At 47.6% G+C, this 18,987-nt stretch overlaps 2 protein-coding genes across 2 annotated transcripts in view; both read right to left on the minus strand.

Annotated features, from left to right (window-relative positions):
- NHEJ1 (non-homologous end joining factor 1) overlaps positions 1-778 on the minus strand; it is a 120,753-nt gene extending 119,975 nt beyond the window's left edge. The window contains exon 1 of the mRNA XM_056536615.1: positions 750-778. Coding sequence (XP_056392590.1) covers positions 750-770 — 21 coding nt within the window. The 5' untranslated portion in view covers positions 771-778. The remainder of the gene's footprint in view (positions 1-749) is intronic.
- A 3,339-nt stretch (positions 779-4,117) lies between these two features.
- SLC23A3 (solute carrier family 23 member 3) overlaps positions 4,118-18,987 on the minus strand; it is a 55,541-nt gene continuing 40,671 nt past the window's right edge. Inside the window, exons 9-12 of the mRNA XM_056535409.1 lie at positions 15,670-15,775; positions 15,324-15,491; positions 14,547-14,642; positions 4,118-4,463 (exon numbers count right to left, since the gene is read on the minus strand). Coding sequence (XP_056391384.1) covers positions 4,180-4,463; positions 14,547-14,642; positions 15,324-15,491; positions 15,670-15,775 — 654 coding nt within the window. The 3' untranslated portion in view covers positions 4,118-4,179. The remainder of the gene's footprint in view (positions 4,464-14,546; positions 14,643-15,323; positions 15,492-15,669; positions 15,776-18,987) is intronic.

Raw genomic sequence — 18,987 nt, forward strand, 5'->3', positions numbered from 1 at the left:
GTATCAGTTTGTCGTTACAATGTATCAGTCTGCATCCATATTATATCAGCCTGCAGTTATAATGTACCATCCTGCAGTTATAATGTACCATCCTGCAGTTATAATGTATCAGTGTGTAGTTACAATGTATCATTCTGAAGTTACAGTGTATCCGTCTGTAGTTACAGGTATATAGGTACAATGTATCAATCTGAAGTTACAGTGTATTAGTCTGTAGTTACAATGTATCAGTTAGTAGTTACAGGTCTGTAGGTACAATGTATCAGTCTGTAGTAAGTGTATCCGTCTGTAGTTACAATGTATCAGTCTGAAGTTACAGTGTATTAGTCTGTAGTTACAATGTATCAGTCTGAAGTTACAGTGTATCAGTTAGTAGTTACAGGTCTGTAGGTACAATGTATCAGTCTGTAATTGCAGGTCTGTAGTTACACTGTATTAGTCTGTAATTACATGTCTGTAGGTACAATGTATCAGTGTGTCGTTACAGTGTATCAGTCTGTATTTACAATGTATCAGTCTTTAGTCACGGTGTATCAGTTGGTAGTTACAGGTCTAAAGGTATAATGTATCAGTCTGTATGTACAATGTATCAGTCTGTCGTTACAATGTATCAGTCTGTATTTATAATGTATCAGTCTGTATTTATAATGTATCAGTCTGTCGTTACAATGTATCAGTCTGTATGTACAATGTATCAGTCTGTCGTTACAATGTATCAGTCTGCAGTTATAACTGTTGTTCACACTGACCCTACACAGCCATCCCACCATATCCAGAAGCACTTCCCTACCTGCTGCTGCCAACCAGTCCACCCGCTACAATATTCCCCCGGAAACACTGCAACACAGCAGACGTTCCCAGACGCCTCAGTAATAGCGACATCTAGTGGGTCGCTTCAGTAGCGCACCCTTCCATCCCCAGCTCTGCAGGTCTCTCCTGACTTTGTTGTGTAGGTTCATTCTAATAGGACTGGACATCTATTTATCCCTTATATATCATATTCCAGGAATAATTCTGTCCATACAATTGTATCACTCATCTGCCATAGTTGGAGAACATCTATTATGTAAGTGATGGGTATGAAGCATGGAAAAACAATGTAACTAAGTGACCCTTTCATTGCTGGAAGATATCAGCCCAGACTCCTTCTGAAATACTCTGTGCTGCTGGGGACCTTGCACAATTACACCCTCTATTCTAGTATAGGATGATGAGTGCAGCACCATTGTGTCATCAGAATTATTACAGTAAGTGGTCTCCAATCCAATAATTACAGTAAGTGGTCTCCAATCTGTGGACCTCCAGCTGTTGCAAAACTACAATTCCCAGCATGCCCGGACAGCACCATTGTGTCATCAGAATATTTACAGTAAGTGGTCTCCAATCTGTGGACCTCCAGCTGTTGCAAAACTACAATTCCCAGCATGCCCGGACAGCCTTCGGCTGTCCGGGCATGCTGGGAGTTGTAGTTTTGCAACAGCTGCAGGTCCGCCGTTTGGAGACCACTGTCATATCATATTAGATCAGGATACAATAGGGTTTCTGCATTATTTTAGATATATTTTTTTTCCTTCCAGTTCTACAGGACAATTTTGGTGTAATTCATAATGCAGGAGTGAATCCAAGAAAGAAAACAAAAAAGTGCAAGAATAAAATTTAAAGTAAAAGTAAAAGTGACTAGCCTTTTTAAAAATCATCTATTATTTGTAGATTATCAATTCTGCCACTAGGTGATGCTGTAGACTACAAGATAAGAGGATAATGACAATAATAATAAAAATAATAAAAAATAAAAATAGCAATAATAATAATAATAAAAAAATGATATAAATTAAAATAATATTTATACTGTGGCAATGGCAACATATACTGCAGAATATTACCAATAATTTTTCCACCTAATGCTATGTTCACATGGGCGGGCGGCAGCAGAACATGCCAGCATTAGGTCTGCTCGGAAATGCACTGTCTCTATAGATGGCAATGCATTTCCAATCAAATTCCGCAAGAAGAATTGACAATTTCAAGAGAGAGAGAGAGAGAGAGAGAGAGAGAGAGGAACGGCCCTGATTTACAGCCTGTAGAAAAGGAACCCCTAAACCCTACTTTCCTGTCCTGCAACAGGGCAGATCCATTATTCACTTACAGATAAAGAACTTGAGATCTGTTTGCTGATATTTGAAGAGTTTAAGCCTATTACAAGTAACACTGTGGATCAGGACATTGTATGAATTGTATCTATTCAATGTGCAGAAACTGAAGGTACCCAACGGCCGCCAGGGCAAAGATTAGGGTGGGCTGCAGATGTGCATGTGGTTGTGTGAGGCCTATATACACATAGCCAGGGCTGGCCCTAGCATGGGACCCGGTGGGACCATTGGTCCTAGGCGGCACTTTTCAGGGATGGCACTTTTGCTGCCTTTTTTTTTTTTTTTTGTGCCACCTAGGTCCATGGTTTGGCCGGCCCTGCTGCTGCACCGCTGCTGCTCTCTGTTCTAAAATGTTCTTAATAGCGCAGCGGCCACTTTAACACAGGGAAGCCATGGCCGTCCAGCCGGCCCGGGTCTGACGAGGGACATTGCGCAAGTGACGTTCCTCCACAGACCCGCACAGGAGGACGTCAGTGACATCACTAGCCAGGCCTCCGCCAGAGAGAAGAAGCGCTGCACAGGCCAGGTGAGTGTGTCTGTATGTCTGTCTTTGTCTCTGTGTCTCGGGGGGGGGGGGGGGACTATGCTACCTAATATGGGGTAACTGCTACCTAATGTGGGGAAACTGTGCTACCTAATGTGGGGAAACTGTGCTACCTAATGAGGGGAAACTATGCTACCTAATGTGGGGGATCTATGCTACCTAATGTGGGGAAACTATGCTACCTAATGTGGGGAAACTATGCTACCTGATGTGGGGAATCTATGCTACCTAATGTGGGAAAACTGCTACCTAATGAGGGGAAACTATGCTACCTAATGAGGGGAAACTATGCTACCTAATTAGGGGAAACTATGCCACCTAATGTGGGGAATCTATGCTACATAATGTGGGGAAACTATGCTACCTAATGTAAGGAAACTGCTACCTAATGTGGGGAAACTATGCTACCTAATGTGGGGAAACTGCTACCTAATGTGGGAAATCTATACTAACTAATGTGGGGACACTATGCTGCCTACCTAATGTGGGGGAACTGCTGCTTACCTAATGCTTTTTATTTTTTCTTTGGGGAGGGGGGGGGGGCAGCATTTCACTCTTGGACCCAGGCAGCACAATGTCTTAGGCCAGCCCTGAAAATTACAATTTTAGGGACAAGTCCCCAAGGACTGCCCTAAACTAGAGACCACTTAACTAAATTATTAAAACTTAACTTTTATTACAACTACTTAATTATAAATTGTGCTTTTTTGTACCATAGTGAAAAAATGTTAAAAAGTCCAGTCATCCACTCTGTCACTACAAATAGGTCAATACTTCCAATATGCTTTGTGATCACTGTCACTGTGGGAAAATCTAGTTCTTACAGACAGTGCTACCACCACTGACTAGAAAGAACTCCCACCCAATTACAGTATTACTCTTGTGTCACTATGCCGTTTTATAAAAACATTATATCCCCTCCTGCTAACGTTTCGCCAGCGTACCCTGGCTTTTTCAAAGAAGTGAGGATGACTAACTAACTAATGTGGAGAAACTATGCTGCCTACCTAATGTGGGGGAACTGCTACTTACCTAATGCTTTTTATTTTTTCTTTGGGGAGGGGGGGGGGGGCAGCATTTCACTCTTGGACCCAGGCAGCACAATGTCTTGGGCCAGCCCTGCACATAGCATTTGTCTGATTCTGTGCTATTCTATACCCTACTGTTTATTATGTTTGGTTGTTTTCCTTTATGCAATGCAACGTTAGTTACAAGTTAACTTTGTGTCTGTTTTATTATTTTCTCAAAAACGTTCCCAAAGGGACCCCACATCTATACCCCAGATGATTAATTTGGCATTTGGAACTACAATTTGCATCAATAATTCCATCATGCAAATTCCACCATTTGAATTCCTTCAGAGAACAGAAAGTAATAAGATGGCAAATGTCCTAATATAGGAGACAACACGGTCATGGCGCATTGTATAGGGTGAATCCTTTATTAAATAAACACACAAAACACTATAAATTATCACAGTAAGGACTATACAGAGGACACAGGCCCCTCCGCACTCCGCACACGTCCCAGCTCCATCTCCATCACAGGGGGTCCGCCTAGCAGTTTGTCATCTTCTCCTTCTGCGATCACTATGGACTTGGCTGGTGGAGGGCACAGCTGGGAGAACGGATACGTGGCCGGTAGGAGACACGCCAGTGCCTTAGGGAGTCCATAAGCCTGTGCCAGCTCTCTCTCCAGATTCTTATGTGGATCTTCTTTGGAGTCATCCTGGGAGGTATTGGACTGTAAACCGCGCTCCTCCAGGCTTCCTGCACAAAAAATAAAACCACAGTCTTATGTTTTATTGTATCATAACCCCTTAAAGGGGAACTATACCCATAGACCATCCTTTTCTTCTGATCAACCTATTTAATTTTCTAAATATCATTCATTAGCTATACAGAGCAGTTTCCCCTTTTTGGTTGTCAATTACATGCATGAAGTGAGGGAAATACATAATCCAGCCATCCACTCTGTCTCTGTCCAGATCTCTCTCTGAAAGCAGCCCCCACCCTCATGAGAGACACAGATGTGGTTTCTGCTCTGCATTGATGAGTCATGCTCTCTTTAGTGATGAGAACTGGGTGGTGTGTTTACAGCCTCAGCCAATCAGACACTGAACCTCTCTCTGCTGCTTAGAGCAGGAGGGTGGGGGCTACTCTCAGAGAGTGAGCTGGCTGGCAGAGCTGCAATGATTGCTGGAAGACGTAGACAAGGGCAAGGAATGAAGGCAAATAAAGAATATTAAGCAGCAAGAGAAGACAACAGGGGCCACAGGAGCCTAGCATATCAGGCAGGATGGGGTTTACAGGGAACATATACAGGTAGTGTGGTGGCTTTGGAGCTTTCATATATATACAATTCCCTGGATTACCTCTTTAAAGACATCAGGTTTTTTTTCATTTAGTTTTTTTCTTCTCGCCTACTAGCACCATAACACTTTCAATTTCCCCCCACAGACCCATATGAGGGCTCGTTTTTTTACGTGTACATAATTGATCCTACAGTATAATTTACATTATATTAATATTTCGGACATTCAAAAACGCAGCGATGTGCAATGTGTTGCAGTTAGTTTTTTTTGTTTTTTTTACATGCTTTTATTAGAAAAAAATTGAACAGGTGATTGATTCACACTTTTATTAGGAAAGGAGTTAATTCACATTTATGAAAACATTTTTTAGTCCCCATAGGAGATTATATCATGCAATCTTTAGATTACATTCACTGAACAATGCTGCTCCATAGAACAGCACTGATCAGTGTTATCTGCGCTCCATTGCTCCAGGCTGCTGAAGCTCCTGGGAGCATTGGAGCACCAATCGGACAGCGAGGAGGCAGGTAAGGGCCCTCCCGCCATCCTCTCAGTTTATCGGGACCCATTGATTTGCTGCGGCCATCCCGATCAGCTCATCTGAGCTACTGCAGACAAATTTTCCCCATTTTAGACACATATTGTCTAAAGGGTTAATGCAGGGCATTGGCCTAATCGGCAAAGCCCGGCATAAGCCATGGGTCTTGGTTGCTCATAGCAGTATGAAGCGTGCTCAGCCCCTGAGCTCACTTCATATAACAAAAGCAGGACTATGGCATGAAGGTACACGCAATGTCCTAAAGGTGTTAAAGGGTTGCTCCAGGGAAGTACATATTTAAAAAAGTTCCAAAACCACCACATTACCTGAATATGTTCCCTCTAAATGATCCTGCTTGATATACATGGCTCTTGTTGCCCCTGTTATCTTCTCTGGCTGCTTGATATTCTTTGCCATCCTTCCCTCCTCTGCAGCATGAATACTACATTTCCCCGAATCCATTGCAGCTCTGCTCTCACTGCTGCCCAGCTCCCTCTCTGAGAACAGCACCCACCCTCCTGCTCTGTAATCAGAGTGTGAGAGTGGCTGAGGCTGCACACGTCTCCCAGCACTAAAGGAAGCATGATTCATCAGTGCAGGGAAGAAACCAAGTGTTCTGTGTCTCTCACAAGACTGGCTGCTTCTTTCAGAGAGGCACTTGGACAGAGACAGAGTGGATGGTGGGATAATGTATTTTCCTCACTCCCTTCATATAAGTGACAACAAAAAGAGAGGAAACAGCTTTATATAGCTAATACATGGTATTTAGACATTAAATAGGTTGATGAGAGAAAGGATGGGCTTTGGGTTTAGTTCCCCGGAGTTCCCCTTTAATAGACAGACACAAATGAGAGCTGTTACAATGGAGCCAAAGAGAAAAAAGCAGTCATCACATCCCAAATAGTTTCAGGTAGAAATCTTATAACGTTTTGTGTACACAGCTCCAGGGCCTCACAATAAATATATATATATATATATATATATATATATATATATATATATTATCTCTCATAAGTGAGTCCACCCCATATATATATATATATATATATATATTTATATATATATGTTACGCCGAGCGCTCCGGGTTCCCGCTCCTCCCCGGAGCGCTCGCTTCACCTCCTCCGCTGCAGCGCCCCGGTCACGTCCTCTGACCCGGGGCGCTGCGATCCTGCTGCTAGCCGGGATGCGATTCGCGATGCGGGTAGCGCCCGCTCGCGATGCGCACCCCGGCTCTCCTACCTGACTCGCTCCCCGTCTGTTCTGTCCCGGCGCGCGCGGCCCCGCTCCCTAGGGCGCGCGCGCGCCGGGTCTCTGCGATTTAAAGGGCCACTGCGCCGCTGATTGGCGCAGTGGTTCCAATTAGAGTTATCACCTGTGCACTCCCTATATTACCTCACTTCCCTTGCACTCCCTTGCCGGATCTTGTTGCCTTAGTGCCAGTGAAAGCGTTCCTTGTGTGTCCCTTGCCAGTGTTTCCAGACCTTCTGCCGTTGCCCCTGACTACGATCCTTGCTGCCTGCCCCGACCTTCTGCTACGTCCGACCTTGCTTCTGCCTACTCCCTTGTACCGCGCCTATCTTCAGCAGCCAGAGAGGTGAGCCGTTGCTAGTGGATACGACCTGGTCACTACCGCCGCAGCAAGACCATCCCGCTTTGCGGCGGGCTCTGGTGAAAACCAGTAGTGGCTTAGAACCGGTCCACTAGCACGGTCCACGCCAATCCCTCTCTGGCACAGAGGGTCCACTACCTGCCAGCCGGCATCGTGACAGTAGATCCGGCCATGGATCCCGCTGAAGTTCCTCTGCCAGTTGTCGCTGACCTCACCACGGTGGTCGCCCAGCAGTCACAACAGATTGCGCAACAAGGCCAACAGCTGTCTCAACTGACCGTTATGCTACAACAGTTGCTACCACAGCTTCAGCAGTCATCTCCTCCGCCAGCTCCTGCACCTCCTCCGCAGCGAGTGGCCGCTCCTGGGATACGCTTATCCTTGCCGGATAAGTTTGATGGGGACTCTAAGTTTTGCCGTGGCTTCCTTTCCCAATGTTCCCTGCATCTGGAGATGATGTCGGACCTGTTTCCCACTGAAAGGTCTAAGGTGGCTTTCGTAGTCAGTCTTCTGTCCGGAAAAGCCCTGTCATGGGCCACACCGCTCTGGGACCGCAATGACCCCGTCACTGCCTCAGTACACTCCTTCTTCTCGGAAATCCGAAGTGTCTTTGAGGAACCTGCCCGAGCCTCTTCTGCTGAGACTGCCCTGTTGAACCTGGTCCAGGGTAATTCTTCCGTTGGCGAGTATGCCGTACAATTCTGTACACTTGCTTCAGAATTGTCCTGGAATAATGAGGCCCTCTGCGCGACCTTCAAAAAAGGCCTATCCAGCAACATTAAAGATGTTCTGGCCGCACGAGAAATTCCTGCTAATCTACATGAACTTATTCACCTAGCCACTCGCATTGACATGCGTTTTTCTGAAAGGCGTCAGGAACTCCGCCAAGATATGGACTCTGTTCGCACGAGGCGTTTCGTCTCCTCGGCTCCTCTCTCCTCTGGTCCCCTGCAATCTGTTCCTGTGCCTCCCGCCGTGGAGGCTATGCAGGTCGACCGGTCTCGCCTGACACCTCAAGAGAGGACACGACGCCGTATGGAGAACCTCTGCCTGTACTGTGCTAGTACCGAACACTTCCTGAGGGATTGTCCTATCCGTCCTCCCCGCCTGGAAAGACGTACGCTGACTCCGCACAAAGATGAGACAGTCCTTGATGTCTACTCTGCTTCTCCACGTCTTACTGTGCCTGTGCGGATGTCTGCTTCTGCCTTCTCCTTCTCTACAGTGGCCTTCTTGGACTCTGGTTCTGCAGGAAATTTTATTTTGGCCTCTCTCGTCAACAGGTTCAACATCCCAGTGACCGGTCTCGCCAGACCCCTCTACATCAATTGTGTAAATAATGAAAGATTGGACTGTACCATACGTTTCCGCACGGAGCCCCTTCTTATGAGCATCGGATCTCATCATGAGAGGATTGAACTTTTGGTCCTCCCCAATTGCACCTCGGAGATTCTCCTTGGACTTCCCTGGCTTCAACTTCATTCCCCAACCCTGGATTGGTCCACTGGGGAGATCAAGAGTTGGGGGTCCTCTTGTTCCAAGAACTGTCTAAAACCGGTTCCCAGTAACCCTTGCCGTAACTCTGTGGTTCCTCCAGTAACCGGTCTCCCCAAGGCCTATATGGACTTCGCGGATGTTTTCTGCAAAAAACAAGCTGAGACTCTACCTCCTCACAGGCCTTATGATTGCCCTATCGACCTCCTCCCGGGTACTACTCCACCCCGGGGCAGAATTTATCCTCTCTCTGCCCCAGAGACTCTTGCCATGTCCGAATACGTCCAGGAGAATCTAAAAAGGGGCTTTATCCGTAAATCCTCCTCTCCTGCCGGAGCCGGATTTTTCTTTGTCTCCAAAAAAGATGGCTCCCTACGTCCTTGCATTGACTACCGCGGTCTTAATAAAATCACGGTTAAGAACCGCTACCCCTTACCCCTCATCTCTGAACTCTTTGATCGCCTCCAAGGTGCCCACATCTTCACTAAATTGGACTTAAGAGGCGCCTATAACCTCATCCGCATCAGAGAGGGGGACGAGTGGAAAACGGCATTTAACACCAGAGATGGACACTTTGAGTATCTGGTCATGCCCTTTGGACTGTGCAATGCCCCTGCCGTCTTCCAAGACTTTGTCAATGAAATTTTTCGTGATCTATTATACTCCTGTGTTGTGGTATATCTGGACGATATCCTAATTTTTTCTGCCAATCTAGAGGAACACCGCCGGCATGTCCGTATGGTTCTTCAGAGACTTCGTGACAACCAACTCTATGCCAAAATTGAGAAATGTCTGTTTGAATGCCAATCTCTTCCTTTTCTAGGATATTTGGTCTCTGGCCAGGGACTACAGATGGATCCAGACAAACTCTCTGCCGTCTTAAATTGGCCACGCCCCTCCGGACTCCGTGCTATCCAACGCTTTTTGGGGTTCGCCAATTATTACAGGCAATTTATTCCACATTTTTCTACCATTGTGGCTCCTATCGTGGCTTTAACCAAGAAAAATGCTGATCCCAAGTCCTGGCCTCCTCAAGCAGAAGACTCCTTTAAACAACTCAAGTCTGCCTTTTCTTCGGCTCCCGTGCTCTCCAGACCTGACCCTTCCAAACCCTTCCTATTGGAGGTTGATGCCTCCTCAGTAGGAGCTGGAGCTGTTCTTCTACAAAAAAATCCTTCCGGGCATGCTGTCACTTGTGGTTTTTTCTCTAGGACCTTCTCTCCAGCGGAGAGGAACTACTCCATCGGGGATCGAGAACTTCTAGCCATTAAATTAGCACTTGAGGAATGGAGGCATCTGCTGGAGGGATCAAGATTTCCTGTTATTATCTACACCGACCACAAGAACCTCTCCTACCTCCAGTCGGCCCAACGGCTGAATCCTCGCCAGGCCCGGTGGTCTCTGTTCTTTGCCCGATTTAATTTTGAGATTCACTTTCGTCCTGCCGATAAGAACATTAGAGCCGATGCTCTCTCTCGTTCCTCGGATGCCTCAGAAGTTGATCTCCCTCCGCAACACATCATTCCACCTGACTGCCTGATCTCCACTTCTCCTGCCTCCATCAGACAGATTCCTCCAGGAAAGACCTTTGTTTCTCCACGCCAACGCCTCGGAATCCTCAAATGGGGTCACTCCTCCCATCTCGCAGGTCATGCGGGCATCAAGAAATCTGTGCAACTCATCTCCCGCTTCTATTGGTGGCCAACTCTGGAGACGGATGTTGGGGACTTTGTGCGAGCCTGCACTATCTGTGCCCGGGATAAGACTCCTCGCCAGAAGCCCGCTGGTTTTCTTCATCCTCTGCCTGTCCCCGAACAGCCTTGGTCTCTGATTGGTATGGATTTTATTACTGATTTACCCCCTTCCCGTGGCAACACCGTTATTTGGGTGGTCGTTGATCGATTCTCCAAAATGGCACATTTCATTCCTCTTCCTGGTCTTCCTTCTGCGCCTCAGTTGGCTAAACAATTTTTTGTACACATTTTTCGTCTTCACGGGTTGCCTACGCAGATTGTCTCGGATAGAGGGGTCCAATTCGTGTCTAAATTCTGGAGAGCTCTCTGTAAACAACTCAAGATTAAATTAAATTTTTCCTCTGCATATCATCCCCAGTCCAATGGACAAGTAGAAAGAATTAACCAGATCCTGGGTGATTATTTGCGACATTTTGTTTCCTCCCGCCAGGATGACTGGGCAGATCTCCTTCCATGGGCCGAATTCTCGTATAACTTCAGGGTCTCTGAATCTTCCTCCAAATCCCCATTTTTCGTGGTGTACGGCCGTCACCCTCTTCCCCCCCTCCCTACCCCCTTGCCCTCTGGTCTGCCCGCTGTGGATGAAATTTCTCGTGACCTTTCCATTATATGGAGAGAGACCCAAAATTCTCTCTTACAGGCTTCTTCACGCATGAAGAGGTTCGCGGATAAGAAAAGAAGAGCTCCCCCCGTTTTTTCCCCTGGAGACAAGGTATGGCTCTCCGCTAAATATGTCCGCTTCCGTGTCCCTAGCTACAAGTTGGGACCACGCTATCTTGGTCCTTTCAAAATTCTGTGTCAAATTAATCCTGTCTCTTATAAACTTCTTCTTCCTCCTTCTCTTCGTATCCCTAATGCCTTTCACGTCTCTCTTCTCAAACCACTCATCCTCAACCGTTTTTCTCCCAAATCTGTTCCTCCCACTCCTGTTTCCGGCTCCTCGGACGTCTTCTCGGTCAAGGAGATTTTGGCTGCCAAAAAGGTCAGAGGAAAAAATTTTTTTTTAGTAGACTGGGAGGGTTGTGGTCCTGAAGAGAGATCCTGGGAACCTGAGGACAACATCCTTGACAAAAGTCTGCTCCTCAGGTTCTCAGGCTCCAAGAAGAGGGGGAGACCCAAGGGGGGGGGTACTGTTACGCCGAGCGCTCCGGGTTCCCGCTCCTCCCCGGAGCGCTCGCTTCACCTCCTCCGCTGCAGCGCCCCGGTCACGTCCTCTGACCCGGGGCGCTGCGATCCTGCTGCTAGCCGGGATGCGATTCGCGATGCGGGTAGCGCCCGCTCGCGATGCGCACCCCGGCTCTCCTACCTGACTCGCTCCCCGTCTGTTCTGTCCCGGCGCGCGCGGCCCCGCTCCCTAGGGCGCGCGCGCGCCGGGTCTCTGCGATTTAAAGGGCCACTGCGCCGCTGATTGGCGCAGTGGTTCCAATTAGAGTTATCACCTGTGCACTCCCTATATTACCTCACTTCCCTTGCACTCCCTTGCCGGATCTTGTTGCCTTAGTGCCAGTGAAAGCGTTCCTTGTGTGTCCCTTGCCAGTGTTTCCAGACCTTCTGCCGTTGCCCCTGACTACGATCCTTGCTGCCTGCCCCGACCTTCTGCTACGTCCGACCTTGCTTCTGCCTACTCCCTTGTACCGCGCCTATCTTCAGCAGCCAGAGAGGTGAGCCGTTGCTAGTGGATACGACCTGGTCACTACCGCCGCAGCAAGACCATCCCGCTTTGCGGCGGGCTCTGGTGAAAACCAGTAGTGGCTTAGAACCGGTCCACTAGCACGGTCCACGCCAATCCCTCTCTGGCACAGAGGGTCCACTACCTGCCAGCCGGCATCGTGACAATATATATATATATATATATATATATATATTTATTTATTTATTTATATACATTATCTCTCATAAGTGAGTCCACATACACACACACACACATATATATATAATCTCCCATAAGTGAGTCCACATATAATGTGAGGTGTGGACTCACTTATGGGAGATACTGCACATAAATATATATATATATATATATATATATATATATATATATATATGTGTGTGTATTTGCATATATACTGTTTCTCCCATAAGTGAGTCCGCATATGTATGTGTGTGTGTATATATATATATATATATATATATATATATTATATATATATATATATATTATATATATTATATATTATATATATATATATATATATATATATATATATACAGTGGTCCCTCAACATACGATGGTAATCCGTTCCAAAAGGACCATCGTTTGTTGAAACCATCGTATGTTGAGGGATCCGTGCAATGTAAAGTATAGGACAGTGGTCTACAACCTGCGGACCTCCAGATGTTGCAAAACTACAACTCCCAGTATGCCCGGACAGCCGTTGGCTGTCCGGGCATGCTGGGAGTTGTAGTTTTGCAACATCTGGAGGTCCGCAGGTTGAAGACCACTGGTATTGGAGGTTATACTCACGTGTCCTCGCCGCTCCGGACCGTCACCGCTGCCCTGGATGTCGCCCTCCATCGCCGTCGCCGCGTCCCCGAGGTGTCCCCGACACTCCGGCAAGGCCTCTGCTTCCCCGGCATCCTCGCTCTCCGTCGCCGCATCACGTCGCTACGCACGCCGCTCCTATTGGATGACGGGACGGTGTGCGCAGCGACGTGATGACGACGATGGAGAGCGCCGACGATGCAGGGGATCCCGAAGAGGACGCGCCGGAGCCCCAAGAACAGGCAAGTGATCGTCAGCGGACCACACGGGGCACCGTAAACGGCTATCCGGTGGCAGATGAAGCAGTCTGTGCTGCAGGATAGCCGTTTATGCGATGGCCCCGACATACAAAAGTATCGTATGTTGATGCTGCCTCTGAGAGACCATCGTATGCTGAAATGATCGTATGTCGGGGCCATCGTAGGTCGGGGGGTCACTGTATATACATATATATATATATATATATATATATATATATATATATATACATATATATATGTGTGTGTATGAGGGGTGGACTTATGGGAGATACTGCCCAGTTGACCAGTTGCCCATAGCAACCAATAACATCGCTTCTTTCATTTTTAAATGATCCTTTTTAAAAATGAAAGCAGCGATCTGATTGGTTGCTATGGGCAACTGGTCAACTCTTCCTCTGCACTGGTTTTGATGAATCTCTTCCATAGGGTTTATTTGTATCCTGTGACCATGAAGACAGATAGGTCTGTATAGGAGCTGTATACATAAAACGGTAGGAGATTTTTAATCAGGACTTTTCACAAACGTTCTTTGTTTATTATTCGAGATGGACTAGGGAAATAAGGAAGTTCTTCAGATATATGAAGTCAGGACTACTAATGGGGATTAGGGTCGCCCCCTGGCCGGTATATTACCAGCACAGCCGGTATTTTGGCCACCCTGACGGTATTTTTATATTAAAAATACCGGCAATGCAATGGCCGGTATATATCCAACCAATCCTCCAACTTCCAGAATGTTGCATTATATACAACAATATACCAGTGTTTCCCAAACAGAGCTCCTCCAGCTGTTGCAAAACTACAACTCCCAGCATGCCCGGACAGCCGTTGGCTGTCCGGGCATGCTGGGAGTTGTAGTTTTGCAACAGCTGGAGGCACCCCTGGTTGGAAATACTGACCTATACTGTTTACTACTATATAGTCCAACATGCTGGGAGTTGTAGTTTGGGGCAGCTGCTGAGTCACAGGCTGTATCAGGGCATGCTGGGAGTTGTAGTTAGTAACTAACTGAAACTCTCAAATTTAATTAAAAAAAAAGAGATCAAACAGTCACATTAAAAAAAAAATGGTATTGTAAAAAACTACAGATCGGGGCACAAAAAATCAGCCCTCAAATATCCCCGTATAAGGAGAAATAATAAAGTTATAGGGGTCAGAATAAGACAAAATTTCCTTCGCAGATGTGTATCCTGTGATGTCACGCATATGTAATTAATTATGCAAATTAGCATGGCCGGTATATATATATATATATATATATATATATATATATATTTTTTTTTTTTTTTTTTTTGCAAGAAAGGTGGCAATCCTAGTGGGGACCACTTTGGAGCATGCCGGCCTTAGATGTCTCACGGGCAAGATGGTTGTAGGGTCTATCGGAGCTTCGGTTCCTCTCACCTTCCACTGTATTATCCAAAATAAATGAGAATAATCCCACCAGGAAAATAGGAGTGGTGAGAAGTGATAGCAGGAGCATATCCAGCGCGGGCCATCCTGGAGAAGGAAAGAAGAAGTATTAAAGGGGTTCTCCTCCATAAGGTGATTTTAGTACGTACCTGGCAGGCAGTAATGGACATGCTTAGGAAGGATCTGCGCTTGTCTTGGGGATAAATGGCTATGCTGTGAGATTACCATAACACTGTGGCTAGTTTATTGTGAACTGGTATTTCCTGCTTTAGTTTTCTTTTTTTCATTACAAATCCCATAATTCCATTTTCCTCCCTCCCACACATCAGCCACCCCACCCATTGAAACATAAATGAGCTGCACCCATTCAAAAGACCTGTGGTTTTCAATCAGGGTGCCTACAGCTGTTGGATTAGTTGCAGATTGATCTCTCTCCCACCAAGCGATCGCTCCACCCATTGAAGCAGACAGGCTCCCTGTCATCAGCTGACTAGTGATGTCAGGTCTCGGCCGCATTGCAACCTGGGAAAAATCTGGGACAACAGTCATTTTGTATGCTGGTAAAAATATTGGGGTGTAATTCACAGAAGAATTGTGAGAAAACCGTCACACACAGGTACAGACACTATATTATGAACTACACTAACTTTACAGCCCCTGTAGCATAGTCAAATAAAAAAAATCCTGGAATACCCCTTTAACCAATGGCCGTGACCGGTTGAGGTTGTACAAAATACAGTGCCCCTGGACAGATGGGCTTCGTCTCACCTGTCTCCAGCTTTGTTGGTTTGGCATCGAGCCAGCGTGGAACCAGTAGAGCCATGAACATGGTGAACCCTACGATGAAGATGTTCCTTCCCGAGTCTATGTCTGCATACTGAAAGAAGGAGATTCCACCGCCCACTGCCATGGAGTACGTCAGAGAGAGAGTCCCCCCTGCAAAGAGAGTCAGAACTGAGGTGAACCTAAGACGTCTCTACCACTATCCTCCGACCACCTCGATGCAACAATACTTGATGGTTGTGTAAGATAGAGAGCAGGACAGGGTCCTGGAGACTGATATACAGTGATGTTAAGTATAATGGAGTCTGTGATGACTTGCATCGGATCATACCATGGACAGCGGAGGGGATAGTCATTAGGAGCTGTGATAACCTCGGGGAGCAACCCAGGAGAACGAAGAGTAGAGCACATACATGAGCCGAGTGACGAGAGCCCACCTGAAAAACAACTGATGGATCACTATATTAAATAATACATAACTACTATAACACTGCTCCTATATACAAGAATATAACTACTATAATACTGCCTCCTATATACAAGAATATAACTATTATAATACTGCTCCTATGTACAAGAATATAAGTACTATAATACAGCTCCTATATACAAGAATATAACTACTATAATACTGCCTCCTATATACAAGAATATAACTACTATAATACTGCTCCTATATACAAGAATATAACTTCTATAATACTGCTCCTATATACAAGCATATAACTGCTATAATACTGCTCCTATATGCAAGAATATATCTACTATAATACTGCCTCTATATACAAGAATATAACTACTATAATACTGCTCCTTTATACAAGAATATAACTACTATAATACTGCCTCTATATACAAGAATATAACTACTGTTACGCCGAGCGCTCCGGGTCCCCGCTCCTCCCCGGAGCGCTCGCAACTTCCTCGCATTTGCAGCGCCCCGGTCAGACCTGCTGACCGGGTGCGCTGCAATGTCTCTCTCAGCCGGGATGCGATTCGCGATGCGGGAGGCGCCCGCTCGCGATGCGCATCCCGGCTCCCGTACCTGACTCGCTCCCCGTCGGTCTTGTCCCGACGCACGCGCCGGGTCTCTGCAATTTAAAGGGCCACTGCGCCACTGATTGGCGCAGCAGGCTTAATTAGTGTGTTCACCTGTGCACTCCCTATTTATACATCACTTCCCCTGCACTCCCTTGCCGGATCTTGTTGCCATTGTGCCAGTGAAAGCGTTCCCTTGTGTGTTCCTAGCCTGTGTTCCAGACCTCCTGCCGTTGCCCCTGACTACGATCCTTGCTGCCTGCCCTGACCTTCTGCTACGTCCGACCTTGCTCTTGTCTACTCCCTTGTACCGCGCCTATCTTCAGCAGTCAGAGAGGTTGAGCCGTTGCTGGTGGATACGACCTGGTTGCTACCGCCGCTGCAAGACCATCCCGCTTTGCGGCGGGCTCTGGTGAATACCAGTAGCAACTTAGAACCGGTCCACCAACACGGTCCACGCCAATCCCTCTCTGGCACAGAGGATCCACCTCCAGCCAGCCGAATCGTGACAGTAGATCCCGCCATGGATCCCGCTGAAGTCCCACTGCCAGTTGTCGCCGACCTCACCACGGTGGTCGCCCAGCAGTCGCAACAGATAGCGCAACAAGGCCACCAGCTGTCTCAACTGACCGTGATGCTACAGCAGCTATTACCACAACTCCAGCAACAATCTCCTCCGCCAGCTCCTGCACCTCCTCCGCAGCGAGTGGCCGCTTCCGGCCTACGATTATCCTTGCCGGATAAATTTGATGGGGACTCTAAGTTTTGCCGTGGCTTTCTTTCACAATGTTCCCTGCACTTGGAGATGATGTCGGACCAGTTTCCTACTGAAAGGTCTAAGGTGGCTTTCGTAGTCAGCCTTCTGTCTGGAAAAGCTCTGTCATGGGCCACACCGCTCTGGGACCGCAATGACCCCGTCACTGCCTCTGTACACTCCTTCTTCACGGAGATTCGAAGTGTCTTTGAGGAACCTGCCCGAGCCTCTTCTGCTGAGACTGCCCTGCTGAACCTGGTCCAGGGTAATTCTTCTGTTGGCGAGTACGCCATACAATTCCGTACTCTTGCCTCCGAATTATCCTGGAATAATGAGGCCCTCTGCGCGACCTTTAAAAAAGGCCTATCCAGCAACATTAAAGATGTGCTGGCCGCACGAGAAATTCCTGCTAACCTGCATGAACTTATTCATCTGGCCACCCGCATTGACATGCGTTTTTCCGAAAGGCGTCAGGAGCTCCGCCAGGATATGGACTTTGTTCGCACGAGGCGGTTTCTCTCCCCGGCTCCTCTCTCCTCTGGTCCTCTGCAATCCGTTCCTGTGCCTCCCGCCGTGGAGGCTATGCAAGTTGACCGGTCTCGCTTGACACCTCAAGAGAGGACACGACGCCGCATGGAGAATCTGTGCCTGTACTGTGCCAGTACCGAACACTTCTTGAAGGATTGTCCTATCCGTCCTCCCCGCCTGGAAAGACGTACGCTGACTCCGCACAAGGGTGAGACAGTTTTTTATGTCAACTCTGCTTCTCCACGCCTTACTGTGCCTGTGCGGATATCTTCCTCTACCTTCTCCTTCTCTGCTATGGCCTTCTTGGATTCCGGATCTGCAGGAAATTTTATTTTGGCCTCTCTCATCAACAGGTTCAACATCCCGGTGACCAGTCTCGCCAGACCCCTCTACATCAATTCTGTTAACAATGAAAGATTGGACTGTACCGTGCGTTACCGCACGGAACCTCTCCTAATGTGCATCGGACCTCATCACGAAAAAATTGAATTTTTGGTCCTCTCCAACTGCACTTCTGAAATTCTTCTTGGATTACCGTGGCTTCAACGCCATTCCCCAACCCTTGATTGGTCCACAGGAGAAGTCAAGAACTGGGGTACTGTTACGCCTAGCGCTCCGGGTCCCCGCTCCTCCCCGGAGCGCTTGCGGCGTCTCTCTCTCCGCAGCGCCCCGGTCGGTCCCGCTGACCGGGAGCGCTGCACTGTCATGGCCGTCGGGGATGCGATTCGCACAGCGGGACGTGCCCGCTCGCGAATCGCATCCCAGGTCACTTACCCGTTCCCGTCCCCTGCTGTCATGTGCTGGCGCGCGCGGCTCCGCTCTCTAGGGCGCGCGCGCGCCAGCTCCCTGAGACTTAAAGGGCCAGTGCACCAATGATTGGTGCCTGGCCCAATTAGCTTAATTGGCTCCCACCTGCTCCCAGACTATATCTGATCTCCTCCCATGCTCTCCCTTGCCGGATCTTGTTGCCTTTGAGCCTAGTGAAAGCGTTACTGTGATTATCCATACCGTGTACTTGACCTCCTGCTTGCCTTATTGACTACGATTCTTGCTGCCTGCCCCGACCTTCTGCTACGTCCGACCTTGCTTTGTCTACTCCCTTGTACCGCGCCTATCTTCAGCAGTCTGAGAGGTTGAGCCGTTGCTAGTGGATACGACCTCGTGGGTGTGGTGTCTCTTGATTCTAAGCCGGCTTCTCCACGTCTCACGGTGCCCGTGCGGATTTCCCCTTCAGCCAACTTCTCCCTCTCAGCCGTGGCCTGCCTGGACTCTGGTGCCTCTGGGAATTTTATTTGTGAGTCCTTGGTGAATAAATTCCGCATCCCGGTG

The sequence above is a fragment of the Hyla sarda genome, chromosome 8 (genome assembly GCF_029499605.1).
Source record: "Hyla sarda isolate aHylSar1 chromosome 8, aHylSar1.hap1, whole genome shotgun sequence".
In the NCBI taxonomy this organism is placed as follows: Eukaryota; Metazoa; Chordata; class Amphibia; order Anura; family Hylidae; genus Hyla; species Hyla sarda.